We start from the raw sequence: 27,082 nt of genomic DNA, 5'->3' as shown, positions 1-27,082 counted from the left end.
TCATTTTTGAAGAACTGCGATCAGAGTAAAGTAACTAAAAACGTGCAGGTCGGGGAGTGAAGCCACGACGAGTGAGGAATGGAACAGAAAATGTTTGCTGAAAACCTGCAGGGAAGAAATGAAGTCTCTGGGTTTTGCAAGCAGGGATGGGAAGTGGAAACGGAGGAACACATTCCAACGGTGGATGAAAACAAACAAAAAAGAAAAGCAGCGACAAAAGAGATGAATGCACTCCGAACAGACTGCTGCTCCTGGATCTAAGCTCCCGTCAGAATGCACGCTTTTCTTTTTCAGCTGGAGGACTGGCCTCTAACCTCGTTGTCACGGCAACGCCAGGAGCTATGGTGGCTGTTTGTGGGGGGTTTGGGCAAGACTGTATGGAGGGGCTTGATCCCACCTCCTGCACACACACACACCACACACACACAGGCTTAAAGGTTGGGGGTCCAACTCCTGGAGAACTGTCTTTCACCTTCATCTGCTCTTTCTTTCTCCTCTTCCTCATCTCTCGTATCTCCCGTCTGTTCTGCTGATAGAAAGCTGGATTACTGCAGGAATCCTTATATCTCCTATTGCAGCCACACACACACACACACACACACACACACACACACACTGGCATGTGCACATTACATAGGTTCATGTGAACGAACGGGCGGGGGATCACCCCTCTCCAGACTGATGTAATCCCTCTACTTTGCCCTCCAGCCTGGTTTAAATTCTCACCGGTTCTCAAGGTGTTGTAGTTTTTCAATCACGTGTAAAATGATATCAGCATTAGAGGGGATTGCCGGTAACATTAGACGCCTTTGTTTTTTTTGTCTTGGCAGGATGAGAATCCTATTGAATCAAAGCTGATTCAATGAAGACAGCTCCTAAGTAGGTTTCACTCCCACGTGTTCTCCAGTTGGAAGTAAATATGTTGAAATATATTAATAATAGTGCAGTCCACCAAATTATTTCAAATGTTAGCTGAGTCTTAGAAGACAGCAAAGTGAGATTTGTATCTCATAGAGAACAAGTAGTAATGAAAAGTTTTCTTTAGTAATATTTTTGTCAATTTCGAACCTTTATAAAAGCGCTCCAGTTCACTATGTAACAAGTTCTTCTTACAGTAAAAAAAAAAAATCACTTCATTTCATTTTTTCTAAAACCTCGCTGACAAAAATAAATAATGCACAGAAAAACCTACAAACACTGAGACGTTTACTTCCTGTTTCGGTTCACAAATTATTCCTATTCTCACTTTTTTTTCTCAAACAAACGACAAGGCTGCAGTTTTTGCTATCAATTTAACGTGATGAAAACAAAACCGTATGAAGGAGAAAATCAAAATCCAACATTTAACAGACTTAATAAAGACTTTCACTCATTCAATTTAAACTATTAGTTTGAACAATCCATCATAAGAGGTGCAGCTTCATGTCTCTGTGGTCAATTGGCCCATAAACTGCTGATTAGGTTGTTATCATTTGAAAAACTGTTTCCCGGCATCTCCACCTGCTCAAAATCAATAATTTACTTTAGCTCTGCAAAATATCCTGTTGATGACATACACCCATCCATCCATCCATTTTCTTTACCCGCTTATTCCATTTTGGGTCACGAGGGTCGCTGGTGCCCATGTCCAGCAATCACTGTGCGAGGGGCGGGGTACACCCTGGACGGGTCGCAAGTCCATCACAGGGACACATAGAGACACACGACACAAACAAACATTCAGTCTCTCACTCACACCTAGGGACAATTTAGAGTTACCAATCAGCCTAACATGCATGTTTTTGGTCTGTGGGAGGAAACCGGAGTACCCGGAGAAAACCCACGCATGCATGGAGAGAACATGCAAACTCCACCCAGAAAGGCCCCTGGACCGGGGTTTGAACCAAGGACCTGCTCGCTGAGAGGCAGCAGCTCTACCAGTTGCGCCACCGTGCTGCCCATGACATACACCCAAAATCTCCTAATAAAGAATTGTGCAGAAAAAGACGCATGTGGGAATTAAAAACAGTATTTAGTTCTTCAACAAGGCTCAGACTGTCGTTAAAAATGCTCACCTCATTGTTTACATCAAGGTTGATTATTGCACAGAACAGATGAGCAAATAAGCTAAACAAAACTATGATTTAAGTAATTTATAGGGATGTTTTACTACTTAAAAATAGTAAAATTCCTACCAGCATTAATTACCAAGTACTGTAGTTTTTATTTTATTTTCCTTTCGGCTGCTCCCTTCTTATTCCTCAGCAAACTAACTTGCATGAAGTTAGACAATTGTTTTTACACCGGATGCCGTTCCTGACACAACCACAGACCACTGAGCTACCACAGCCCTCTGTGGAACAGAGAGCTGCTATCTAAGGTGCACGGAGGAGCAGAGAGTAGTTAACGGCTCTTACCTCACTCTGGACTCCAGGGCCCAGAGTGAGGTAAATAAACCCAGTATTATAGTAAAAGAAGAAAACATTTAAAACTAATACTGTAAGTTGCCTCAGAAATCAAAAGGGCTGTAACTCACAGTGCACCAATCACTATATGAAGCAATTTGTTAGAGGAATAGATGCAGATCATTAAAAAAAACAAAAACAAAAAAAAAACTAACATAATAAGAGCTGAAATGAGCTAAAAAAAAAGTGGAATTAGGTTGAAAAAGCTAAAATTAGCATAAAATATCTAAATAGTAGCTGAAATTGCAGAAAACCTAAAACAAGCAGAAGAAAGCTGAAAGGTGCAAAACAAAATGAAATTAGTAGAAAGAAGTTACTTAGGCTGAAAGTAGCAGAAATGACCACGAAAAACTGGATTTTTTTTCTTAAAACAGCTAAAATTAGCTTAAAAAAGCTAAAAAGCTAGCTGAAAGGTTTTAATTAGTTTAAATTAGAGGAAGGACACAGAGAGAACAAATGTTTGCTCAATTAGGCTCAAAGAAGCAGAAATTAGCTCAAAAACTGAAATTTATCTGAAAAAAGCTGAAATAATATTAATAAAAAAAAAAACAGCTGAAAAGAAGCTAAAAACGCAGAGAGAAGCTTAAATTACCAGAAGGAAGTGGAGAGAGCACATTTTTACTGAGTTGGGCTGATAAAAGTTGAAATGAGTGCAAGAAATGTGGAATTAGCTGAAAAAGTTAAACAACTAAATAACTGAAATAGCAGAATAAGCTAAAACTTGCATAAATAAATGGAAGGGAGCAAAATAAGCTAAAAATTAGCATAAAGAAGTTAGAAGAGGAACAAAATGTTGAAGTTAGCAAAACAAATGTAAAAGGACCACAAAACAGCTGTAAAAAAAACAGCTAAAATTAACTGAAAGTAGCTGAAAAAAGCATAAATTTGCAAAAGCAAGCTGAAAGAAGCTGAACCAGAACAAAATGTGAAAGGAGCAGTAAATTGCGAACAGATCTAAAGATATGAAGGATGTAAAATGAGCTCAATTCATTTCCTATAAGAAAAAAAGTGGCAGAAAAGGCTAAATATTTCAAAAAGCTAAAGTTGCACCAATACCGAAAGTCATAGCACCTTTCTCCTGAACGAGCTGAATGTTTTGATATATGATTTGTTGCAAAATTGTGGAACGAGAAAAATGCCGAAAAACGTACAGAAGAAAAATAGATCACAATAGTGTGAATGCTTAACAAGCATTCACACTATTAACAGTCATCGTGTGTCTTATGATTATAGGGGAAACCAACTGTTCTGCTCAGACAGAGGAGGTGATGAGTGGTGCACACAGACACAGAAAGTGAGAGTATCAGAGTGATGAGTGACCTTCTACTGTCATTAGGAGTAAGTGTCTCCTACATGTACACACTCTAACACACACTGAGTGTGAACCCCTGGAGGAAGCAGGATGCTGATATACAGCATATCTGTTTATTACTACAGGGGAACACACACGCATGCACACACTGCTGGGAGCTGTCAGTCAGTACGGTTTCAGAGCCAACACACCCTGGATTGAGTGACAGCTGGTGGACAGGATATGACACAGAGTGGTTGTATGTGTGGCATCTTTCTGCAAACTTCTCCTCAGAGTATCCCTTCATCTGCTTCAACTTCAGAACCCAATACAATAACCTGGAGGCTAGCGTTAGCATGCTAGCTCCAAAAAAAAAACCCCCAAACAAACAAACTCACCAGTTCCCACTTTTAGAATACACAGTCAGCTGAAAGTTTTTTCACAAACAGAGACATCTAAAAGTTGAGAGGCATATCAGTCAGAAATGGCAACACAGACATAAGATAAAGGGCTTTCAATGGCTTAAAGCCTACCTGCAACATAGCCTGATTGTTACTGCTACTTGTTACTGATCTGTTCCGGGACCAAAAAATAAATAAATAAATAAATAAAATAAAATAATTTGTTCCGGGACTGGAAGCACGATCCGTACCGTGTGACCGTATTCTGGGCACAGGAGTGGGGCGTCCAGAATCTTCCTATCTCTTGTAATGAAGAGGAGCTACTGTGCATGTACAACTTTTAACAAGAATCTATGGGAAAAGATTCTTGTGCCCCCAGGGTGGAAATACGTCATCAATCAGAGACAACATTTTGGAAAGAAACAACTTTACTCAACATTAACTATAAAATATTTATCTTACACAACTAAAAAATACATATATACTGATATAATTCGAAATATTTTTATTTTATTATTTCATTTTTATTTAATATTTTTTAAGTCTTCAGTGTAATATGGTGAGTGGTGTGTGTGGTGGGGCAGTTTGGAAAATATAATTTTGAACATTGTTTTAGAGAAGGCTGTTTCAGAGAAAATGTAAAAAAAAAATTTGTAAATATATATTTTTTGTATGTTTTTAATTGTAGTTTTGACCGAAAAGTTGGAACTGTCCAAAGTCCGTGCTTACCAGAGCGTTACAAAAATCAAATATCCATGTCAACCTGTTTTTTTATTCTGCTTTTTTTTTATTTCTGGCCTACTACACTTCTTTTTCCAACTTATTATCTCTTATCATCCACCTCAACAACATGCATCAATAACTTGATAAAAACGTCTTTACTGAGAGTGAAACAGAAGTGTTTCACGTGCTCGTAGCTGTCACCGAGGCAAAGATGAATGATAAAATCAGCTGCCTGCAGCGCTGACGCCCTTTGTGTGCCTGCATGAGCAGTTCTGATTTTCTGGGTTTTTTTTAGGGTGATTAGTGACACTTCTACAAATCTGACACTCAGATGATTGAACTGTTTCTTTTTGGGCTCATTTATTTAGGTTTTCTTTAAATCGTTTGAATATTTGCACAAGACAGCAGCGTCTGGGCAATGAGAAGGAAAATGGGGGAAAAAATACTTGATTTATAGAAATGAGAAAAGAATTGAGGGGAACTGTGCATTATAAAGACTTTTATAACTTCAGGACTACTTCATCTGCATATATCTCCTTCAACTCTTTCAGCCTATAGGCCGCTTACCCTGCACACATTCAAATACAACACTGAACAAAGTAAATGTGCCAAAAACATCTGCACAGACACAATCTTCTCATCCTGCCAACATCACACAACCAAGAACAGATACATGTGCACAAACAAGACGAGGGATGCACTGATTTACACAAATACCTGCCAACACAAACACACACACAAGCAGAGAGGGAGATGACAGCATTTATTTGGCTAAAAATGCATGTGGAGTTTCTAAAGAAGCAGCAGGCAGAGCTACAGCATGATGCACAGATTTAATTAGGTGTTTCTCTGGATAAAATTAGATGAGCTGCTAATCAGATCAGCCCAACACATCTGATAATAACAGCAACGGAGCCACACATGTAGAATAAATGGATAAAACGTGTATTCAAATCACTTAATGTATGGTGCCTGCATCATATTTGAAGCTTTACTGCAAAGAACTGGGAGCAGAAATCACAAAGGAAGGTTGTATTCAAGCTGGGTCAACTGTTTTCTTCTTCCAGGTCATAGTTTGAGACTCTAAATTACGTTTAAGTTGAAAAAGTGAAATTCACATCCAAGAAGATGGATTCTATGCGTTGAAATGTATACACCATGTGGCACTAAAGGAACTTAGCCAGTGTTTATAGACCATCCCCTTGAAGGGTGGGGAATCATGTAATTATCTGTGTGCATGTGTGTGCTTGTCTGTTAGCAAAATTCAACATGAACTAGTGGACATTTCAATGAAAATCTCAGAAATAAATCATTGGACGTGCATCTTGAACCAAACTGGTTAACGCAAAATTAGCTCCAATTCAGCCCCTTTTGCAAGTAATACACTACAGTTTGGAGTAGTAGTAGCTGAGAGTCATTCCCAGCACATATTTTAAGCACTAACAAATTGCACAAGATGTTTCTTTAAAACTGTAGCATTTCCTGTTAGATGAAATCCAGAAAGCAATCATTGGATGTGCATCGACTACAGATTACATTTTGGAGTTAAACCTAATCAAGATGGCTACCACATCTACATCACCTAACACCAAAAATGGCTCTAACTCAATCATGTTTACAAACACTGAGCTAAAATTTGTTGCTAAAGTTGCCGAGATTCATCCATTTCACATACAAGCATCAATATATGGGACAGTATATATTTTTAAACATTAGCATAAAGCGCATCAGGAAATGCCCTTTTATCTCTTTTAAATTTGATGTTCTAATTTTTACACTATTACAATAAAACAAGAAGTCAGACTAGGGGAAGTGACGAACTATACTAACAGATCATGGATATTTATGTTCGTTTTATAGATATAATTATGTATGATTGTGTAAAAGAGCACACATTCCCAATATTATCACACATAAAGGCAAATAGGAGTTTAGCGTTGCCACACCTATTGATGCTGTTGCCATAGTTACGCCTCACTCTTCATGCCCCAGCTGGTGTTTCCCAGAGGAAAAGAAATGCTTGTGTGTGACAGAAAGGGAGGTTAATGTGCCCCGTGTGTGTTTTGCTCCATCATGTGCAGCGAGGTGCATTGAAGAGGAAAACATAGCTGGTCAAAGGGGATCCTCCTGGTATCCTGTTGTATGTAAACAGTCGGGAGTTCATTTGTGTGATTGGTTTATAGTCACTTATTTTGTCCACGACTAAGTGTTCGGTCAAGTAGTTTACCTGATGTGGATACCGCAGCACCACGGAACTTTCAACAGACTTTTAAAGACTTGAAACTCAAACCCTGCGAATAAAATAACTCAAGGTGTTTGTTATCCCCAGTTGGCTCCCCCCACGTCTTGTGGTTCTCATCTTGGCCAAAGCTCAGAGCAGTCAGAGAGAATGAAGGATCTGCCGTTCGATCACTGCCTTTCAGGCTGCCTTTCTGTGCCGCTCGTAATTTACGTCTGCCTCACTGCGGAGCAATTTATAGACAGCTCAAATGTACACATTCATCTGACTCATCCCATGACTCTCCGTGACTTCTCTACTTTATTTCCCACCACTTCTCATCTGGTCTCTCCATCTACCATGCTGGAGGCAAACACTTCAGCCTGCCTCTGGTGATGCTGTGCTCTGATCCTTTGCTGAACCTGTCTCCTTTGTTTGTTTTTTCCCCACACATTCACGATGACACATATATTGGAGAAAACAAGCTGAAGTGGATCATTTGTCCTATTTCCTTGAAATGCCACAACTAATTTATCTATGTGCAATAATCATGTGATTTTAAGACAATTCCACTTGTTTCTCCGTCTCCTTCTCACTGCAAAGTCTCCATCCATCATCTTGCTGCAACCCGACATCTCTCAAACACGTATCATACCATTCTCCTGTCTGTGCACTTTCCCTCACCGATCCACTCAGCCTCGATGCTGGTGCGCAGATGTCAGCGTGTAAATGTGTGTCGATGTCATACAACAAAAGGAGCGCCTCAGCCGAACCCAGAGAGGCGAAGCAATGAAGACGAAGGCAGAGAAGAGAATGGAAAGTATTGCATAGAAGTGCTATGATTTTCACATAAATAAAAAAAATAAATAAAAAAAACAAGGCTCAAAATTCTTTCAAATATCCGAAATAGTTGACAAATAAACATTGCACTGCCTTACAATAATTTGACCACAACTCAACATGTCAGCGTGACACAAGCTGACAATTTCGCTTCATTCGGACTGCAATGTTTCCTTACTGGTATTAAGTTTAAAACTTGGGCAGAATGATTCATCAGAACTTTCTTTTGGGGTCCGATACACACAGCAACAAACATTTGCCTCCACCCATGTATGTCTGATCTCCCTTGATGCACTAATTGATCTAGTCTTTATGATATAAATTGAAATTTTCTAACTTTTGTCACTATTGCAGGTAGCTGAAGATGTGAGACATAAAAGAGGCGTATGATACAGTTAAAGCTTTTACTTCTGCAACAATGAATGCTAACAGCCCGATGAAGCCATCAGTGTAACTCATGTCATAATCTCATGTCTGAAAAGGTTTTAAATAAATACTTCAAGGTTTTTTTTTAGGTGGGGTACTGTGGAAAGGTTATAAACAATGATTATCTTACTTGTTGTAAGTAGCTTTTGGAACGGCCTTAGTTTGGAGAAACAGGGTTTAACTCTGACCGGACTGATGAGCTAACAGCTGGTCGGAGCAGGACCAAACCGAAGTAGATTGGTGCCAAATAAAAATATTTCTCTAAACTGAGATCATTCAAAAACTTGTCTATGACAGGTAAGATATTAATTATTCATAACCTTTCCACAGTGTTCTTTTTCATGTCTAATAGATGCACCTATTTCTTTATATCACTGTCATCTGTTCATAAATAATCAGCCTATTTTACAAAGTTTATCTAAATCTCAAATTCATTTGTTTTGTTTGGCCCTATCTGATTTGACCTAATCGTATTCCTTTCTTTGTTACAAGTGTTGTCTCCTTGTCTCTAATTGCCGATGTCTATAGCAGCTGGGGCTGGATGGGATGACTCAAAGATGCTCAAGGCACTTTAGTTACCCCAGCTGGAAATATTCATCTAACCTTTAATTTTGTCAGAACTTGCATTTGGAGGGGCTAAAGATCAAATATCACCGCACCGTGCTGTCCTTAAAAATACCTCATTATGAAAAATGTGTCAGTTATGGTCAAGTCTAGTCACAATAAAACAGTACTTTAAACAGTGTCTTTAAAAAAAGACATGACATTTCTCTTGAAGGTGATTTCACTCTGTCGTCCGTGTTTCTCTGGGTTTAACCATTAATAGCCAATTTTCTGGCTTTTAGAGGTAAAAGGTCATCACCCTGATGGATGGAAGGGCTCAGGACAACTGCAACCTTTCTCTATTAACGCCCCCCAAAATGAACACACACATTTATTCTGTGAGGTGTGGGCATGAAGGAAATCATTTAAAATGAAGCAAACAGACATACTGTTCATCTATTCCTCATTTGCCATTTAACCACAAGCTGGTAGCTCTACTATCTGCAGCAGGACCATATATCTCGACAGTGACAGGTGTGAAGGCAAAACCACAAATCTAAAATGCATTTCGCCAACACAGTTAAAGAGGACGAGGAGGAAGCAGCAGCTGAGGGACACACGGCACAGAGGCAATGAGGAGAAATGGGGGGTGGGTGACTGGTGAAGACAGACAGCTTGGGTTATTACTTATTAACCAAATTTCCACAATATTGATGATATACTGCTGAGCCATCAGTGATAAATGTATCATGAATGATGAAAAGGCTCAGCAGTGGAGTCTACTAGGTACGTGTAATTCAGAAATAAATGTGGAAAATTATGTGGCACAAATACCAAAACTGTGATATGACAAGTCGAATCAAACACCCCAACTTAAAGAAATAGCAATGATGATCAACCCAGAGACTTTAAACAATGACTGTGACCAGAAGCTGCAGCCTTTTACCAAGGAGACACATATGGTGACACAGCATCTAATTAATTAATCATTGAGTGACAGCAGAGGATTAATCATCTTCGTAAGTTGAAATGCAGCCAAGATACATGGACACGTGTCTTACAACTACTACAGGCTTTCTAATGCTTTTCTCTGATTATTTGTCCATCAGCTTATTGTCGTTGTTTTGGGTCTTCACAGTTATGACTGAAAGTATCTCAGCCTATAGACAAGGAATAAATGATTAAAATCATCTTTAAAGGAATAATTAAGACATTTTGAAGCTGGGTTCTGTGAAATGGTTTTGAATAAATAACATCTTACCTGTTGTAGATGGCTCCTTTAACAACTTCAGTTTGGAGAAACAGAGTTTAGTACTTAAAGGACTTATGAGCTAACTGCTAACCCAAATGTGGCTAATTTCCAATCTTAAGAATTTAATTATGATCTTTACAAACACTATTTTATAAACCTTTACGCCTTCATTGGTTTTGCATTAAATTGCTATTCTAACATAAATACTATTGTAGGAGTTGTGGTTTTGTCCGTGGTGTCGTGTTTATGTCTGCATTCCCCTGGTCCTTTGTTTCTATCTTTATAGGGTTGCATTTCTTTAGTATCTAGCTCCATCCTGTGTTGTGTTTTTGTCTTGCATCTTCTGTCTTTTTCTTTGGCATCTGTGATTACTCACAGATGCCTTCACTTTGTCTAATTGGTGTTTCCTGCATATAAGTCTATGGTTCTTTGTTAGTCCTCATCCTGGCATTGTTTTCTGTTCATGATCTGTCTGTATTGTGAGTACCCCCTGATCATTCTGTTTGTTTTGCTGCCCTTTCAGCTCTTTTGTTTTGTTAATAAATTCTTTATTTTTATATATCCATTCTGAGCCCTTGCCTGCCTGCCTGCCTGCACTATTGGGTTCACCAGCACCAGCCTTTTGTGACAACTATGAGATTAATATGTGTCCCTGAGCTGCAGCTAAAGTGCTACAGTTAGCTGCTGCTGCTATTTAGGTTTTTAAAAATAACTGTATAATTCTGTGTAAATAGTAGCAAACTTGGCAGTGATGTAAAAGTTTTAAAATAGCATTTACACGAGTAATGTCATTTTTAGAGATGTGTAGTAAACCACTTGGGTCTTATGACCAGCTATTAGCTTATCATTCCGGTCAGGATAAACCTTTTCTTCTAACTGAGGTTAAACAAAAAGATTTCTACAACAGGTAAGATATTCATTCTTCTTAACTCCTTTACAAAACACCCCTTGAAAAGGTCTGAACTAATGTTTTAAGAAAGAAAACACAGATTGGATCAAATGGGACTCACTGACAAACACAAGAACAGTTTGAAAAACATCCTGAAAATGTGCTGAAAGTCTGCTGGACTGGACCAGAGCTTTTCTTTTTGTCCTCTTTTTGTTTTAAAATACATTTTATTCAATGTCCTAACACTTAGCGCAACATGCTAAGTTGTTGTTGTGCAGTTTATTTACCTTTTTTTTTTTTACAAAAAAAGAAAGAAATGTTACTATTGCTTGTCAATCAAAATGACCAGAAGCTTGGTAAGGATATGTACACATTTTAAAATTGTTAACCTTTTGAAGGCGCAAAGTAGCTTAGCCTAGCAAACTGCTAAAAAGGAACAGGCTATTGTACTTTAATTTGAACTATCTTCTAATCTACAATTACTTTTATTGTACAAACGAACACAATAAAGCTACACACAATCATGTTTAACTGAGCTATACCATCATGTTCATTTGTAGCCTTGTCATGGTGACACCCCACTCCTTGCTGTGTCAGCAAACAGTACATCAATACATTTTGCCAGCTCATATGTTGACCTATTGACTGGTTTTGTAACTTGATACACAATAAAAAACATTAAAATGATGTCACTGAAAATCTAGCTGAAGAGGGCTGAATTATTTAAATGAATATGAGTCGAGAAAAAAATCAGAATACAAAGATGTGATAGTTATAGTAAAGTAAATAAAAATACCAAGAAGAGAGAAAACTGAGGCAGAGGACAGGAATGTTTGATCCGATAGACGGTGGATGAATGTCAATCAGTTTTAACCTTCCTAATAAAAGCAAACACACACATAAGCTTCCTCATCACGCTGGCCATGTAGCCAGCGGAAAGAAGAACGCCCTTCAGCTGCGATGCTATTGGCCAGAAATGATGTCATCCTTTCCTGGAGGTAGAGCAGCGAGCTGTACAATTGGCTGGCTGAGGCACAGAGGCAAAGTGCTGCTGAGGTATCACTTCTATTCATACAGCGGCAGCAGTGAAGCTTGTTAGTGTGCTTCTCTGAATGTGTGTGTGTGTTGATGTGAACACTTCCTGCTGAGGCATATTATTAGGGTATTGTTATTAGGCTATTAGGGTTGCGTCCATCACTCTGAGGTATAGGCATTACCTGCTAGGATACTCTAATGCTCTACAACACATATACAGATATGAAAGCACTCATGTGTGCACACTCACATGCATACATGCACAGCTGATGGGGGTTGGGAGATGGGTGTTGTCTCTGTTGTTACCAAGCCGTTGTCATAGTGATGCAGATGGAGCTACATTTTTTATTTTTTGCACACTAGGACCCTCATTTTGCAGCACACACACACCACTTTTTATCAATGCTCAAGTGTCCACAGAAGCCTTGTCTTCACAGCTGCTTTCAAGGAACCACAGGAAACAGACTGTGAAAGTGTTTGTGTGAGCGTCAGGGTGGGAGAGTGTAAACACTCCCAGGAGAGGCTCAAAGAGGTGCTGATGAGAAATTAGCTTGTGTTTGCCTCTAACAGCCGGCTGCACGTTTCACCTTCATCTTTATTGCCTGCAGACGAAAGGCGATACACATACACATAGGCAGGCGATAATGTTTTTGTCTAGGAAACAAAAAAAATGACTCAAACCCAGAGTTAGGCATCTTACATGGATTGCATTTAACATTATTTGTTAGGGTTTGACTAAAACAGCTTTGTTTTCTTAACATAAGATGATTTTAGTCTAAAACTAAGGCAGCAGGTGATATTCCTGCACGGCTTGTTGCACACCTTGTACATAACCTTCAGCTTCACCCTCCATTTTTAGAATATGATGTCACTATTTGTAAAACACTTCACGAAAGATGCAAACCATCCCTGCATCTGTAATGCTCCTATATGATAGAATCTGAATGCACATCTTATAGATAGACCAAGATATCACACTCTGAAAGTCATTTAACCAAGCTTAATAATGCACATCTACATGCCCGGATACAGAAAATAAAAGGATGCTCTCCATCTGTGGCTTACCCATCACTCTTTTCTATGTGGAGGTTTCTATCACTTACTTATTACGCTCTGGAAACACATTTACTGCTATCTACCGCTCGATCAACTGAGTTTCTCCATCTGTTTCTTCATGCTTAAACTAATCACTGTCATTAAAAGTCTGTCGCCATGTGTATGCACGAGTCGCATGCGCTCCGGTGCATGAACTGTGGCCAAGCTGCACAAATTCCAGTTTTATTGGTAGAAATAACAATCTGATCTAATCTAATGTGAATACAACAGAGCTATCAATATACTGTGAACATAATCAGTTTAATCTCTAATCAGTCTCAGGTTCTGGTGCACATTAACACGCCAGTCTGCAGCATTAAGATGTTATCAGCACTTGTTGCGTGGTCTTGTTGTTTACCTGTGCTGCAGAAGAGTTAGCCATCAGTTACAGCCCTGAACTGTAGGTCCACACATGCACTAATGTTCAGGCATGTGTATATGCATGGCAGGGCATCAGTCCTTCAGCTATGGCTGTGAGAAGGATATAGATTAGGCAAGCGTGCACAAGAGTGTTCACTGCCATTCTCAGCTGCTCTCTGCAAATCACCCAGAGACGCTTTAACTGCCCCGGGTCTTTTCATAAAGGAAAATGGTGCATTAAAAACTCTCCGTGGACCCGTTGCTTTCTGTAACTCAAACACATTTTACCCAGTGGGATCCTTTAGAATGGAATGACAAAAGAGAGAGGGAGTTGTAAAACATCAGACTTGTTTTGTGTTTTTCTTGCACTGAATATTCAGATCTTGCAAATAAGTACATCGTTAGAGCGATTTGATGAGAATATTTTAAACAAGCAGGTGCCATATTTCTAACGACAGCCCGTGCATATCTTTTAAAGCCAGAAAATTCAGCTTTTTGTTCATACAATGAGCATTAAAAGCATTAGAGCTAAGCTCCCCCTTTGCTGGAATGCCTGTTCATTTCATCTGGGAGAACTGAGACTTTATTATAGACGTTCAATAACCTCTGCATTCTCCGCGGTCGGGAGAGGTCAAAGACGAAGAGAGCAAACAATTGCCAACCTCCTGCTCCCAGTCCCCACGCTATGCCACACTCCCTCTCAGCTGCGTCTCTCCCAGCATGTGAGAACATGGTGTGTTTGTGCGAGTGTAGGCGTCAAGGATCCACCGCTATGTGCAACTTTTTTTGGCGAGGCTCTGCAGAAGAGACTTCAGAGGACTGAATCTCACACGCAGAGTTTCAGCCCTCTGTGTCAGTTCTAAAAGTTTGCTGGCGAAAACCGAGACAGTTGACTTCATTCACTAGTCAACAGTAAATAATAGTGAATACTGTAGGTGTGACACCTAAAAATAATAAACTTTCTCAAGACATTATGAAGGGTGCTGATGCAGCAATTCCCCAAAATTTCAACATCAAGACAAAATGTTGACATTTTGTTCAAAATTTATACGACGAGTAAAGAGAATCAGGATCAAAAGAAATGTTAAAACTGCTGCTATTGGCTCCTTAGGGTCACCATGGTAACAACACACCTGTGTCTCTACCTCCCTCCAGGATAACACTGCTATAGAACAGGTAGACTGAAAGACGGACTAAAAAGTAAGCCTCAAACAAACAATTGCTTAGCAAAAACTGTAAGTTCGAACTTAAAAATCCTTGAACCATGAGCAGCAGAAGACCCTGATGATGGGGGAAGATTATGTATAGGTCATGGATGTTTTCACTAACTAATGTCAAATTAATATAGAACCATGCATGTGAAGACGAGAGAGTCTTTCTGTCTACTCAGAAAAGAGCCCGATAACTGATGCCTTCAAGAACTTTGAGCTGTAAAGCAGAGGTTGTCTTGACCTCACCTCTGTCTGATAACGGGTATTTAAGCTTTTGCTAACTTTTTCTCTGTGGGCAAACCTTGGAGACGGAGCAAACATCTTGTATGCTTGTTTTTCAACGCTGTACCCCTTGCAAGATTAAACCTGGGTTAGATCTTCTCGTTGTCCTCTTTGTGGCTATTTGATTAATGAGTTATGATAGGATAATTGAATTATCCAACAATCACACATATGAATTTTTATGTTCTTAAATTGTTTTATATGGGAGATATGGTGTGTTAAAAGACCCATGATGTGCAGTTTTTAAAGCAATTTTTTTTAGCTTAAATATTACTGAAGCCTATTAAAGCTTGGGTGTGCATTCTCGGAAGTGAGAGGAAAAAAAATGGATTAATGAAGACAAAAATGCCCGTGTTTTGATGTACAAGTTGCACATATACAGTACTAGAAAAATGGGAGTAAGAAGAATTTTGAATAGTTACCTCAAGAATCAGAGTGCAATATTGTGAGCTGTTTTTATCAACATTTGTGGAAAAAAATTGATCAAATGTATGAATTGTAAACTCAGGTTGTGTAAAAACTATGTAAGATTTTGAAATGCTACGTTAGTTATGTAAAGTCCAACTTACCTTGATCCTTATAAACTTTAAATGATGTTTCAACAGCAAAGTACACCTGAACTATCAGGAGGACTGTGTTTCCTCACTTGTTTTCTCCATTGTTCTGTATGGATAATTTCTGATATTTTGCATATTTGGCCCAATATACCACTACTGAAAGTCATATTTCTCTATTCCTCATGAAACCTTATATATTGATGTATGATTTTCATGTTTGTTTGTTTTTTAAAGCAAAAACAGACAAAAATGATAAATAGGTTCAGAATGAAACCACTCTTTTATTAACTGTAGAACCCTTAAAGAGTACAAACAGCCAAAAGCAGATGGTCCCTAATCAAATAGCATCTAAGGCAAATGCACAGCTGCTAAATGTATTCTTTAGTTTAGTCTCTTCTTCACCAGCTTCTGTTTAAAGAGTTTTACCTGTGATTAAATGCACGGAAGCATTCACTGTCAGTTTATGTTTTTGTGTTCTTCCACATTAAAGCTTACTTCTATCTTGTCCAGAGAGCAGATGATTACACGAAGCACTGATCTGGAAAGCTTTATGATCCTGGCCTGCAGCTAAAAGTCATAATAAAAAGAGACCATTTTGCATTTTCACTTGTTTGAATGGAGAGCATGTTACGCGCTGAACCACAGAAATGCCTGAAGGTCCATTTCTGCACGGCACTCTGCGCTTAGATAAAGCGTGGGTAGATTTATTTAAACTCCACTTCTAATGACTTCTTCTGATTGACTTTAGGTCTAAAGACTGATCTTGTTTCTGTGCTGAGCTTTTAATCTGTTCAATCCACCTTGAAAACAAGTCAGAATTATTTGATAGGATGCTCAATACGCCATAGTCTAATTCTCATTTGATCCTTTTAGAATTGAATGGACTCTTTACCTTTGAAAGCAACCTGCCTAACAGTGACCTGCAACCACAGAACCACTTAATTCTTAGTGCTTTATCTGACCTCCTCCTAAATCAGAATCAGAATCCACTTTATTGTCATTGCACAGTTAAGTACAGCGAAATTTCATTCCATACAGCCGTCTGAAGGATAGACGGAAGTGTACCGGGTCTGCGGCTTCCTATGAGCGCTGCCTTTATCGCTTAGACAAGAAAAGTGGAAGAAAACATGAGGAGAGAATGTATATAAAAGAAAAAAGATCTCTCACACCGTGTCATTTAAACACAGGGTGCGGTGTAAGGTAGCAAAAACATAGACCTCAGCAAGCAACATGGAGAGATATAATACATTTTGCGGGGGTGGGGGAGGACGACAAGACGGTGAGATTGTCCATGAACACTTCCAGATAGTTTCTATAGTCCTGCTAAATATGTTACAGTGTCTCTCAGCCGGTCCACTCTGATAAGGGTCCACAGATGTTCTCAGGGGGATTGGGACAGAAGAGCAGAGCTTCTTAATTTATGTACCTACAAGGAGCAATTTGAGATAAGTTGGCCTATCCAAGGCCAACGCGGGGGCCAGCTTCAGATAAACAACAATTGTTTTGGGCAGACCGACTCTACTGATTTCATGTCTGCTTTCAGTTCACTCAATGGTGAATCCAAACAGTCAGATTTATGGACATTCCACCTGTCCGTGCTTGTTAGCCTTCTCTAAGGTCGAGTCCTTCGTGTCGGAGAGTCCTAGGAGCTGCAAGTCGCCCACGATTCTCATAAATCGCGTCCAGCTTACAGTTCAGCTCGCAAAGCGTATGAGTCTGAGCGCTCGAAGCATGGAGGACCTGACTCTCATGATGAGGACCTAAAGAGAGTCTGAGAACTTTGTATCAGAGGGTCAAAAGAATGAATTACCAGTGAACGCTTTCTCCTGGTTGACCACTGGATGCTCAGTGACTCTCAGTGAAAGCTTTCAAGCAAAGACGCATTAAAACTATAAATATCACTGATTATTTTTCATGTTGTTGTTGTTTTTATTGCATTCTTCCAGTCAGGGACAAGAAATATGACGAATAAATAGTAGGATCCAATAAAGTTTTGCAGACATGACTTGGTTGGGTAAAATCTTACACTATTACGACTTCAAGCATTTTTGAAGTCACAGTAATGGCGTATTTTTTGTCTCGGTTGATTTGCAGTTTCTGTTACATTCATTGTTATATTCCCTGACTTTTTCACAACACTATGAATATTAACGATGATTTCATATACACAGTGAAGAATTCTTCATTTTCATATTACAGGCACTTCTTCGGCTTCCCGAAGTGTTCATGAACTAATTTTGATGACAGCTAATAACAAATGTGTTGTTCTCTCAGACAGCTGTTTTTTATGCAGCTTTATGGTCAAAACCTGCTCAAGAACTGATCAAAGATAATGGTTAATCATAAAAATCATCTGTTTTGACAACAAAGAAGTCACCTCATTTTCTACAGAGTTTCTTAGAACCCCACATTCAGTCTGCGTTTTTAATGTTTGTGTATAATTTTACTGAAGGGGTGATTCGTTACAGTTTAGGCAACAATGTTGTATTAAAAATAGGAATGTAACAATATTAAAACATTTTCCTGACAAGGCATAGGTGTGTCAAATCAACCTACTGCTGTTATGCCTCTGAACTCTCAAGCAAGGTAGTCACAGAGCTGAAACTGTGCATATGGTTAAGGCAGCATAGCAGCTTGTCGTAGTGTAGTGATGACAGTCTGTTTTATGAAAGCATGCATGATCACATGACTTGGCTCATATATTTCTGAATTTCACGGGCAGCTTTTCTTTGCACTGTTGAAAAGTTTTGTTAATAAAAACAATCTAATGAAAGCTCATTTTGAAGGTGTGAGGAGGGTCTTTTGTCAGCTTCACTTAAAGGAAGAGCGACTGAAAAGAAATGTTAGCATGATTTATCAAAAGGAGGTACAATAGTCCCTCACTACTTCATGGTTCGTTTTTTGCAAACTCGCTCTATCGTGGTTTTTCAAAGTAAAATTGGACATGACACAATTGGCTGATAGATGAATGAGCCGCACGATCGGCATGGATTTTTTATTTAAAATAAATAATTTGAAATGAATTAGCACCAGTGTGCAGCCCACAGCTGGGAGAAGCTCCCTCCTGCAGCTGATCAGCTGATCTCCACTCTGTTGCAGCGGAGAAGTGGGCATGGTCAAGAGCTGAAATCATGACATGCAGTGCTCTTTTAGAGCGTTTATGGTTTAGAAACATTGTTTAGAATATTGCAAGAGTGTGGGAAGGGTTTAAAACGCATATATATATATATATATATATATATAAATACTAAAATAAACTACTACTTGTACTACTATTCCTACTTTGCAGTTTTTCATTTATCATGGGGCTTCAGGGTACGGCTCCCCTGCAAATGAACAAGGGACTACTGTAGATTAAAAAATATTAAATACATGGAATTTTGCTTAAAAAAGTAATCTTTGGGGAATTTTACTTTACTTTAATTTTTCCTAGAGTCAGAAACTAATAAATTTGGTAGGACGGAGTTTTTCTTTACTCATTAAGCCTGATCGTCTGATCTTATATCAAACAGCAGTTTTTGCATAAATGGGATCAAAGTATATAGCCTTGATCCCAAAGGCGTTTCTGAATTGAGCAAAATTAAGCAAGTAAACAAAGAAGGGGTGAGGGGAAGCATATTTTTCTTTACTTAATTTGAAAGGAGACCCACTGGCTCTGACTGAAAAATCTCTCCAAGGAAATCAAAAAAGGTTGAGCGAGAAAAAAAAAAAGAAATGTAAAAAAGCTGTTACTTCAGAAAGGCTGATCAATTAGAGTGGCTTAAACTGAGCCCTCTCTTAAACTAATGCCAAAATAATTATCTGTTAAAATGCTCATTACAAACCAGTAAGTTACAATCTGACAAATCAGAAACATGCATACGCACGCACACATCTCTCTCGCTCACACACACACGCACACGCACACACAACCAGCAGCCCTGCTCCTCATTAGTGCCAAAAACCATTCACAGAGCTTTAATGAGAATATGGACTCTGGAACAAGGCAACTCAAGCAAGCGCACACACATCCACCCACACACACGTGCACAGCTGCCCTTCACACTATGAGCCTGCAGGGTGTGACAGGCAGGCACGCCAGAAGAGGATTTGCAGAGAAAAGCTTTGGGGAGGAGAAGGAGAGTGAGAGATATGGAGGAGCAGAGAAGAGGGGATTACATGGTGAATATTTCAATACTAAAACATACCAATTGGTTTGGATTCCCCTTTTTGGCATGAAATGACACACAAACACACAAAAGGCATTAGCGGGGCTTTATCTTCTTCAGCCAACTTAGCACTGACAAGTGAGGTGGCGGGTAAAACTAATAAAATAAACCTTAAGACGACGGCATCGCTCATCAAACATGCAAGAGGCAAGAACTTTGTCTGATGGTAAAACTAATAAAGCCAAGGAAAAGGCTGTGTTGAGACTAAGAAAAGTCATATAGAAGGCTTTGTAGCGACGCTACAAGGTTCAATTTTGTGTTATTAACTTGCGAGATGACTCCAAGGAGTAAAGATGGAGACACAAGAGACATACATGCAATAAAACCAACGATTTAATGTGTGCTGTGTAACGCTATCACGGGATTTCTTCATGTACCATACTTTCTGCATTAAAAGTAGCACCGCTGTATAAGTCGAATCAGTCCAATTATGTCTAATAAAGTGGAAAAAAACCATAAATACATCGCTTCGCCTTATAAGTCTCATCTATTATGTGTCATCGCTGACCAAATGCGGGCCGGTGTTGTACCAAAAATCGATTGGCTGCCAAATGGTGGTCGCGGGAGCGTGCATGTGAGGACTTTTACAAGAATTTAATAAGATTAACACTTAAAAACAATTACTTGTTTGCTCGACATTATAGCAAAGGTGTGTCTCAGTTTAATTTCTCCTTAATAAATGCACTTTAATGGTCAAATAAGCTGCAATTCCCCTGGGCAGCGCGGCAAAATGAATCTCCAGGAGTTCCGGAGCGAGAGGAAGGTGGCTTTGGTATGGCAAGCCAAGTGTCTAATTAATAGTGACTTTTACCTATTAATGAGACGCTTGGCTTGCCATATCAGTCGAGGGCCCTTTAGTGGCTGAAAATCGTAGTGTTCAATATTTTTCATGTCAGAATGAATGAAATCGTCAGAGTTCAGCCAAAAATTGGGTTATAAAAAGAGCTGACTTTTCTAACTCGAACCTAAAACCTGGCCCGGACCGACCCGGATTAGGGCCGGGCCAGGACGTTATAATATGATTAATGGGCAGGGCAGGCCGGTCTCTGGCTTTTAATTAGGTCAGGATCAGCCGCGATCCAATTATATGATAACATGGCCTGCCATACTTCCACCAGCCGCATGCGGCCATTTCACCACGAGCTGACCAGCCTTAAAAGAGGTACAAAGTTCAGTTAAGATTCAAATGGGACTGTACTGCCAGACAGCGATCCATCGCCCAAATGTAGATTCATTCAGCCGCTGCACTCAGCGGACGCACGCGGCTGACAACCCAAACAGGTGAGATCCCAAAGCAGACGTGTGTGTCAGAGCTGTCTGCGTGTCCCAGTAATTCAGAAGAATGCAGTCAGAAACTGAGTTTTAATGCTTTTTAATGGCCAAGAAAATACAAACACCTCTCAGCTTCAAATCTTATGCCGCTTTTATTCAGCTGCGCGTCCCTGACCATTAATAACTAATGTAAAATGTTGGGGGGGTTTCCAGGTTCGGACCTGTAATAACTGTTAATTCATTGGGTCGAGTCGGGTACAGAAATTATGACTGTGGGCTGGGGTCGGGTCAGATCAGATTTTCTGGGCCCGAATGCAACTCCAGTTATAAATATGGGGAAAAAACATAAATTAACCACGTTTAAGTCACAGAACTTGGTAATTTATGCTAAAAGATACGACTTATAGTCCAAAAAATGTGGTATTTATCACTGGACTGTACCTAAAACATTAAAAGGGGCTGAGCAAACCTACTAATTAAAACACTTCAATATACATGTCTTCACAAACAGACACCTGGGTTAATCCGCAGGGCGTGGACGCCAGAGAAGTGCCATGTTGCGAGGCTGGAGGTCACGGCAACATTCCAGATAAAGGAGGGCTGCAGGAATGCTAAAGGACAGAGGGACCGGCTGCTGGCTGGAGCGACGACAGCCACAAGCTGGTCGGGTCAGCGGGGAGCGAGGCTACAAAGAGGAGGGGGAGAAAGACATCAAGATGGGAGGGAGAAGGCCAGGATGCAAGGGGGAGGGAATCCAAAACAACTAAAGCAGAGAAGGGGATTAATCTGTGCGTGTCCGTGCATTTGTTTATGTGTTTTTGAGTTTTGGGTGCTGGTGGCGTGTTTTACACTGGAGGCGTCCAGCGGATGGTTTCATTGTCCCCCACACACACACTGGAAGCACCGCAGACACAATTGTCTGGCCACATGTCATTGTATGCATGTCTGTGTGTGTGAAAGTGTGTGTGTTCTGTTGGCAGTAAGCACACTGCAGTTTAGACAGAGGGATCAAGTGTAATCTCTCCTCTGATACAGCTGATAGGCTGAGGTCACGGACCGCTGTCATCGAGTCAACAATGTGTCAGCAGTGTAATAAAGTTGTTCTATCCATCACAATTTATTTAAAACAAAAAAGAGATTTATATTTAAACGCATTTGGCTCCAGGTGGTTCTGTTATTTAAAAAAGTACAAAACAGTACATTAATTTTTTTGCTTTTACTAAAGTCACTCTTTAGCAGTTTATTCTGAGGAATTCATGTTTGCTTATTTCCCGTGTGCTGTCACGCGCTGTATTTGCTTCATCTGTAGACTTGTGTAACAGTTTGGCTCATCGTTGTAGATTTGTTTTTTGTATTTAAGAAGCAAAAACTAAAGACTGGATATGTGTTTCTGCAGAGCAAGTTGTTTTTCTCACCACTAACAGACTCTCAGAGAGCATGCAAAGAGAGCAAAGAGTAATCACTTTCACACTGTTGCTCACAAGGTCAGCACACATCTGTGGATTCACTGGTTTTGGATGCAGCTTTTGTCATCTTATATTGTTTGAACTTGATGAAAATGTATTAAAATTTTAAAATAGTTGGAAAATAACAGTGATTGCTATGATTGTTTTAGTGTTTTAACCCAATTATGACAATCTAGCCTTCATTCTGTGATTTTACAAGCATTTAAATTCAATGTACCGTATTTTTCGGACTATAAGGCGCAATTAAAGATCTTTTAATTTTCTCAAAAATCGACAGTGAGCCTTATGTATTAATTCTGGTTGTGCTTACTGACCTCAAACCGATTTTATGTGGTTATTATGAATGAGTTGACTAAAGTTTGACTTATCAGACTGTTTTGTTTTGCTTAATGCACCTTATAATTCGGTGCGCCTTATAGTCCAAAAAATATAGTAATGGAAATGTTACAATAATAATACAAGCTCTCCCCTGAAAAATGTTGTTTTGTTTCTTTCAGCTGCTCCTTTCTGCAGGAGGTACCATAAGAAACTGACTTACATGACAGATCTTACATTACAGATCTGACAATTGTTTTATGTTTAATGACTTTCCTGACGCAACCTGAGCTCAAACCTGCAGCCTCAAGATTACAAGACCGCTGAGCTAACTGAAAAATAAACCTAATAATTCTTAAGTCAACAAAAATGGTTAAATCATGTCATCTGGACCAGTTTCTTTAAATGAGAAAAGTTTCATCCCCCATCCGGAGGACTTCGTCAGGCTGCAGCCTGCCAACCAGATCTGGCCCATAGGTAGCCTTCACTGCTGTTTCAAACACCCGCTTTAAATGTTATCAGCCATTAAATGGCCATTATTAGTTGTTATCATCCCCATAGGTTGTGTTCAGACTGTCTTTCCTCTACCTCCTAGCAGGTTTAAAGGTATGTTCTTATTGCTGATAATAGGGTCAGGGTTAGGTTAAAGGTCAAGAGTCAGGGTCTTAAGTTTAGGGTCAGTGCTCAGGGTCAGGTGTAAGATTAGGTTTAGGAAAAGGGTTCAATAAAGCTAACAACAAAAAAACTTCCGGTTTTAGACACGGCGAAGCTGCATATTATCAGCGATAAGAACGTACCTTTAAACCTACTAGGAGCTACAATAGGGACCGTCTGAACGCAACGTATGGGGATGATAACAACTAATAATGGTCATTTAATGGGCTGGTAACATTCAAAGCCGCTGGTTTCAAGCCAACTTTGAAATTGCTGGAATCTTGTTGGAATCTCAGAATAGGCTTTTAACATGTGCAAACAGAGAACACCCATCCAAAACCAGCAATCATCATCAACAACAATCAAATGTTTTATGCCAGGTGGCCAGCTTGCTACTCACAGAAACAGCCTGAAGACAACCAAGGCCAAAGTGGTTCAGAAAAAGGTTTGTCGTCCTTAAGACAGTTTAAACAAGAAATGTAACTAAAATACAAAGATTTTCAACGACAATAACAAAATCGCAATAAACTAAAGAAGCCATCAACAAATTTGTCATAAAACAAACAAGCAAACAAACAAAAAGTCAATGCTTGATCAGGTAATTTTTTTCTTCCCTTTGCAGAGAATATGTGCTTTACCAGAAACCAGCTCTAATTCAATTCAGTTTCTTCCAGTCCTATACACTCGGACTCTCATTCAAACTCTTCAAAGTGAGATACAGTCCAAATCAAAACAATCTGATTCGCTGTATTTAGACAGTGGATTGCTTAACTTCTTCACGTTGTATCAATCATCAGCTGAATGAAGTGATTTCAAGAAAACACTCAAATACTTCACCAAAAAACTCCTGCCATTACTTGAGACAAGCCTCCTCCATAAAATGACCTCATGGGTTCTTTCTTCATTATGACTTCTAAGTGTGTTTTTAAGAATCTGTAACTTCTATTGGTCAGGAGAAAAGCTGTGTATGAGTTTGGAAGTCGAAGAGTAAGAATAATCTCCACCTTTTAGTTTTCCTGCCACGAAAACATCTGTTCTGACATAACATTGTCTTCTCAGCAGGGCAACAACATGATGTAACAAACCATAATCTCCAAGTCATTGCCTAAACCCAACCAACAAGTTGTTTTTCACTGAACCGCGCCCTTCTGCTGGGGTCACCTCCGCGAGTGAACTCACGTAAAAGACTGATGGATGCCCATCCTGACGCAACCTGGGCTCAGGATTATGGGAAAGATGTGACAACAGCATCTACTGTGCTGCCTGCTTTAGGAAACTTTACAGGTTAATGAAACGAACAAAGTCTGTTTGAGTTGTATTTGACAAAGTAACAACATTTCAAATGGATTGGAGGGCCTGCATTTGATGTTTCATCAGGACAGAACTGAGAAAACACAGACAAACTTGCAAAAGCCAAATATTTACACCGCAATTGTGCTGTAATGATGACTGAAATGACTTGAAACCACACCTGAGCAATTAAATCATCCCCATATAAAAGTGTGACAGCTTAAACAAGATAAACTTCACGTCTACCAAAGGAGGGGAGAGACATATGGATCAAAATGGTAAAATGACTCGTCAGTTCAGACACACAACAGAGCCTGTCACTATAGCTTTATTGCATTCTCTCTCTTTTTGATAAGAGAAGACAGCCTCTCCCACTGCAAGCGTCAAAGAAAAACTGTAAAGTGTATAGAAATTCTGCCAGATTATTATTCCCCCGGAGGCAAAGACAGGGGGAAAAATCATCATGGCTTTGAATGAAAGAATGATTAAAGCTTCTCTCTTCACTGTATTGTGCTCGACAGGCTGTTTAATTAGAAGAGATTGACAAATAAATATTAGTCTAAAAAGAAAACCACAGTGTTTGCAAACAAAACCAAATTGGTGTAAATTAAGATATCTTTCCATTTAACTCTTCAGCGACTGGTAATTAGTTCATGCTCCTCTCACTCACGCTACCACAAACCCCACTGCACAGTAACCAACAGATTGAATTAAAAAATAACTTCATTACGCTGAGCTTTAAACCTCTTCACGTTAAATGGAAGCGAATGAAAACCTGAAAACAAGCATTTGTTTTAAGACATACGACAGCCAAACAAAGTGAAGACACTGAACGCCTCAGCTAGATGATGAAATGTCCTGAGACGAGGCGGGACAAGTCAGAACCAAACAGGATTAGTGCTTTGTTCTTAACACAGCTCTGCATCCTTTTCACTCAAGACACAGTCAGAAACAAGATAAAACTTTAACCAAGCTGTAAAAAGCACGGACAAAACACATTTAAGGTGTCATTTTCTCCAAGAATAAGGTCAGATATTGGGTTTCAAGCTTCGAGCCAGATTTAGACCATAAGTAAAGCTGATACCAGAGGATACTTTGTGCTTCCCTCCAATGTGCCCTTCACTTAGTAGCTCAAATTCTCATACACCTTACACAAACATTAATTTACCTTTCTATCAGACATACACAAACTCCCAGACCCCTCTCTTCCTCCACACACTGTTTTCACACAGTCCATCTGACACTTCAATGATGTACAGAGTGTGATATCATCAGTCTGCCAACTACGAGACGGGCTGACATTACCGGCTGCCAGGACAGCAGAGGAGCCAAACACACAGATACGTGCACAAGTGAGTCGAATGTAAGGAGAAAGGAATCAGAGCGTGCATATGTCTGCCAGGGAAAACACTCACCTGCACCTGCATGAAGGATCCCCTGTAGAAGCAGCATGCTGCAGCCGACAGGGCACTCCACAGACTGCACCGCTCTGTCATGGTGGGTACACCCTTCTAATCTCAACCCAAACCTTACCCCTTCTTTCTACTTCACCTCTTCTCTTTCCTGTCTTCTCTCCTCCCGGGGTCCAAACACCAGCCACAGCCTTGTCCCGCCCCTGCCTGGCCCCCTCTTAAAAGCACCTGAACATTGTGCCAGCACCAACAGATAAGAACTGCAGAGCTGCAGCCTGCAGCATCAGCTATTATACATTCGAGCAAGCCGCTAACAGCTGCCACTGATAACAGGGAGAGATGATACAGCTCCTGACATCCTCCCTGCTTCTGCCCTGCACCGGCTTCTGTCGCTCCTCGCGCTCTGCGAGGGATTACCTCATTGCCTGCCGATGAAAGGAGAGTGGGTGGGGGAGGGTGGACCAGTGGGAGAGAGGGGAGAGAGGGTGTGGGAAGCTGGGGTGGGGTGGGGAGGTTGAATGCTTACAGGCTAAAAGCTGAGAGGAGTGCTGTCGAATTGCTGGGCAGAAACCCCACCCACCCATTCGATGGCTGAGCCCCCCCTCGTCCACCCCTTAGCTCCGCTGCTGAGACAATGTTCACAAGCCCAGGGGGAGTGAGAGAAAGTGAGGGGGGGGGGGGGGGGGAGTGGGAAGGAGGGGAGAAAATTAAAAAGATGAGATGATGAATGAGAAAAGATGAGAGGCACAGAAGACGTGTGAAGCTTTTCAAAGCCGCGCGTTCACACATCCCTGATAGATGCATGTTCACACCTATAATTCCTCCTACATTATGCCACATACCCCCCCCCCCCCCCCCCCCCCCCCCCCCCCCCCCATATATTACTGCACCAGGCTCT

The 27,082-nt window shown here is 40.1% G+C and overlaps 1 protein-coding gene across 1 annotated transcript in view; it reads right to left on the bottom strand.

The window, feature by feature from the left end:
* The window catches only part of sh2d3ca (SH2 domain containing 3Ca), a 49,532-nt gene extending 23,264 nt beyond the window's left edge, over positions 1–26,268 (bottom strand). Inside the window, exon 1 of the mRNA XM_037692257.1 lies at positions 26,188–26,268. Coding sequence (XP_037548185.1) covers positions 26,188–26,268 — 81 coding nt within the window. The remainder of the gene's footprint in view (positions 1–26,187) is intronic.
* Positions 26,269–27,082: the final 814 nt, after the last annotated feature.

The sequence above is a fragment of the Nematolebias whitei genome, chromosome 18 (genome assembly GCF_014905685.2).
Source record: "Nematolebias whitei isolate Nwh7 chromosome 18, NemWhi1, whole genome shotgun sequence".
Lineage (NCBI taxonomy): Eukaryota > Metazoa > Chordata > Actinopteri > Cyprinodontiformes > Rivulidae > Nematolebias > Nematolebias whitei.
The sequence above is the reverse complement of the archived record's forward strand: the minus strand, read 5'-3'. Positions and strand labels throughout refer to the sequence as shown.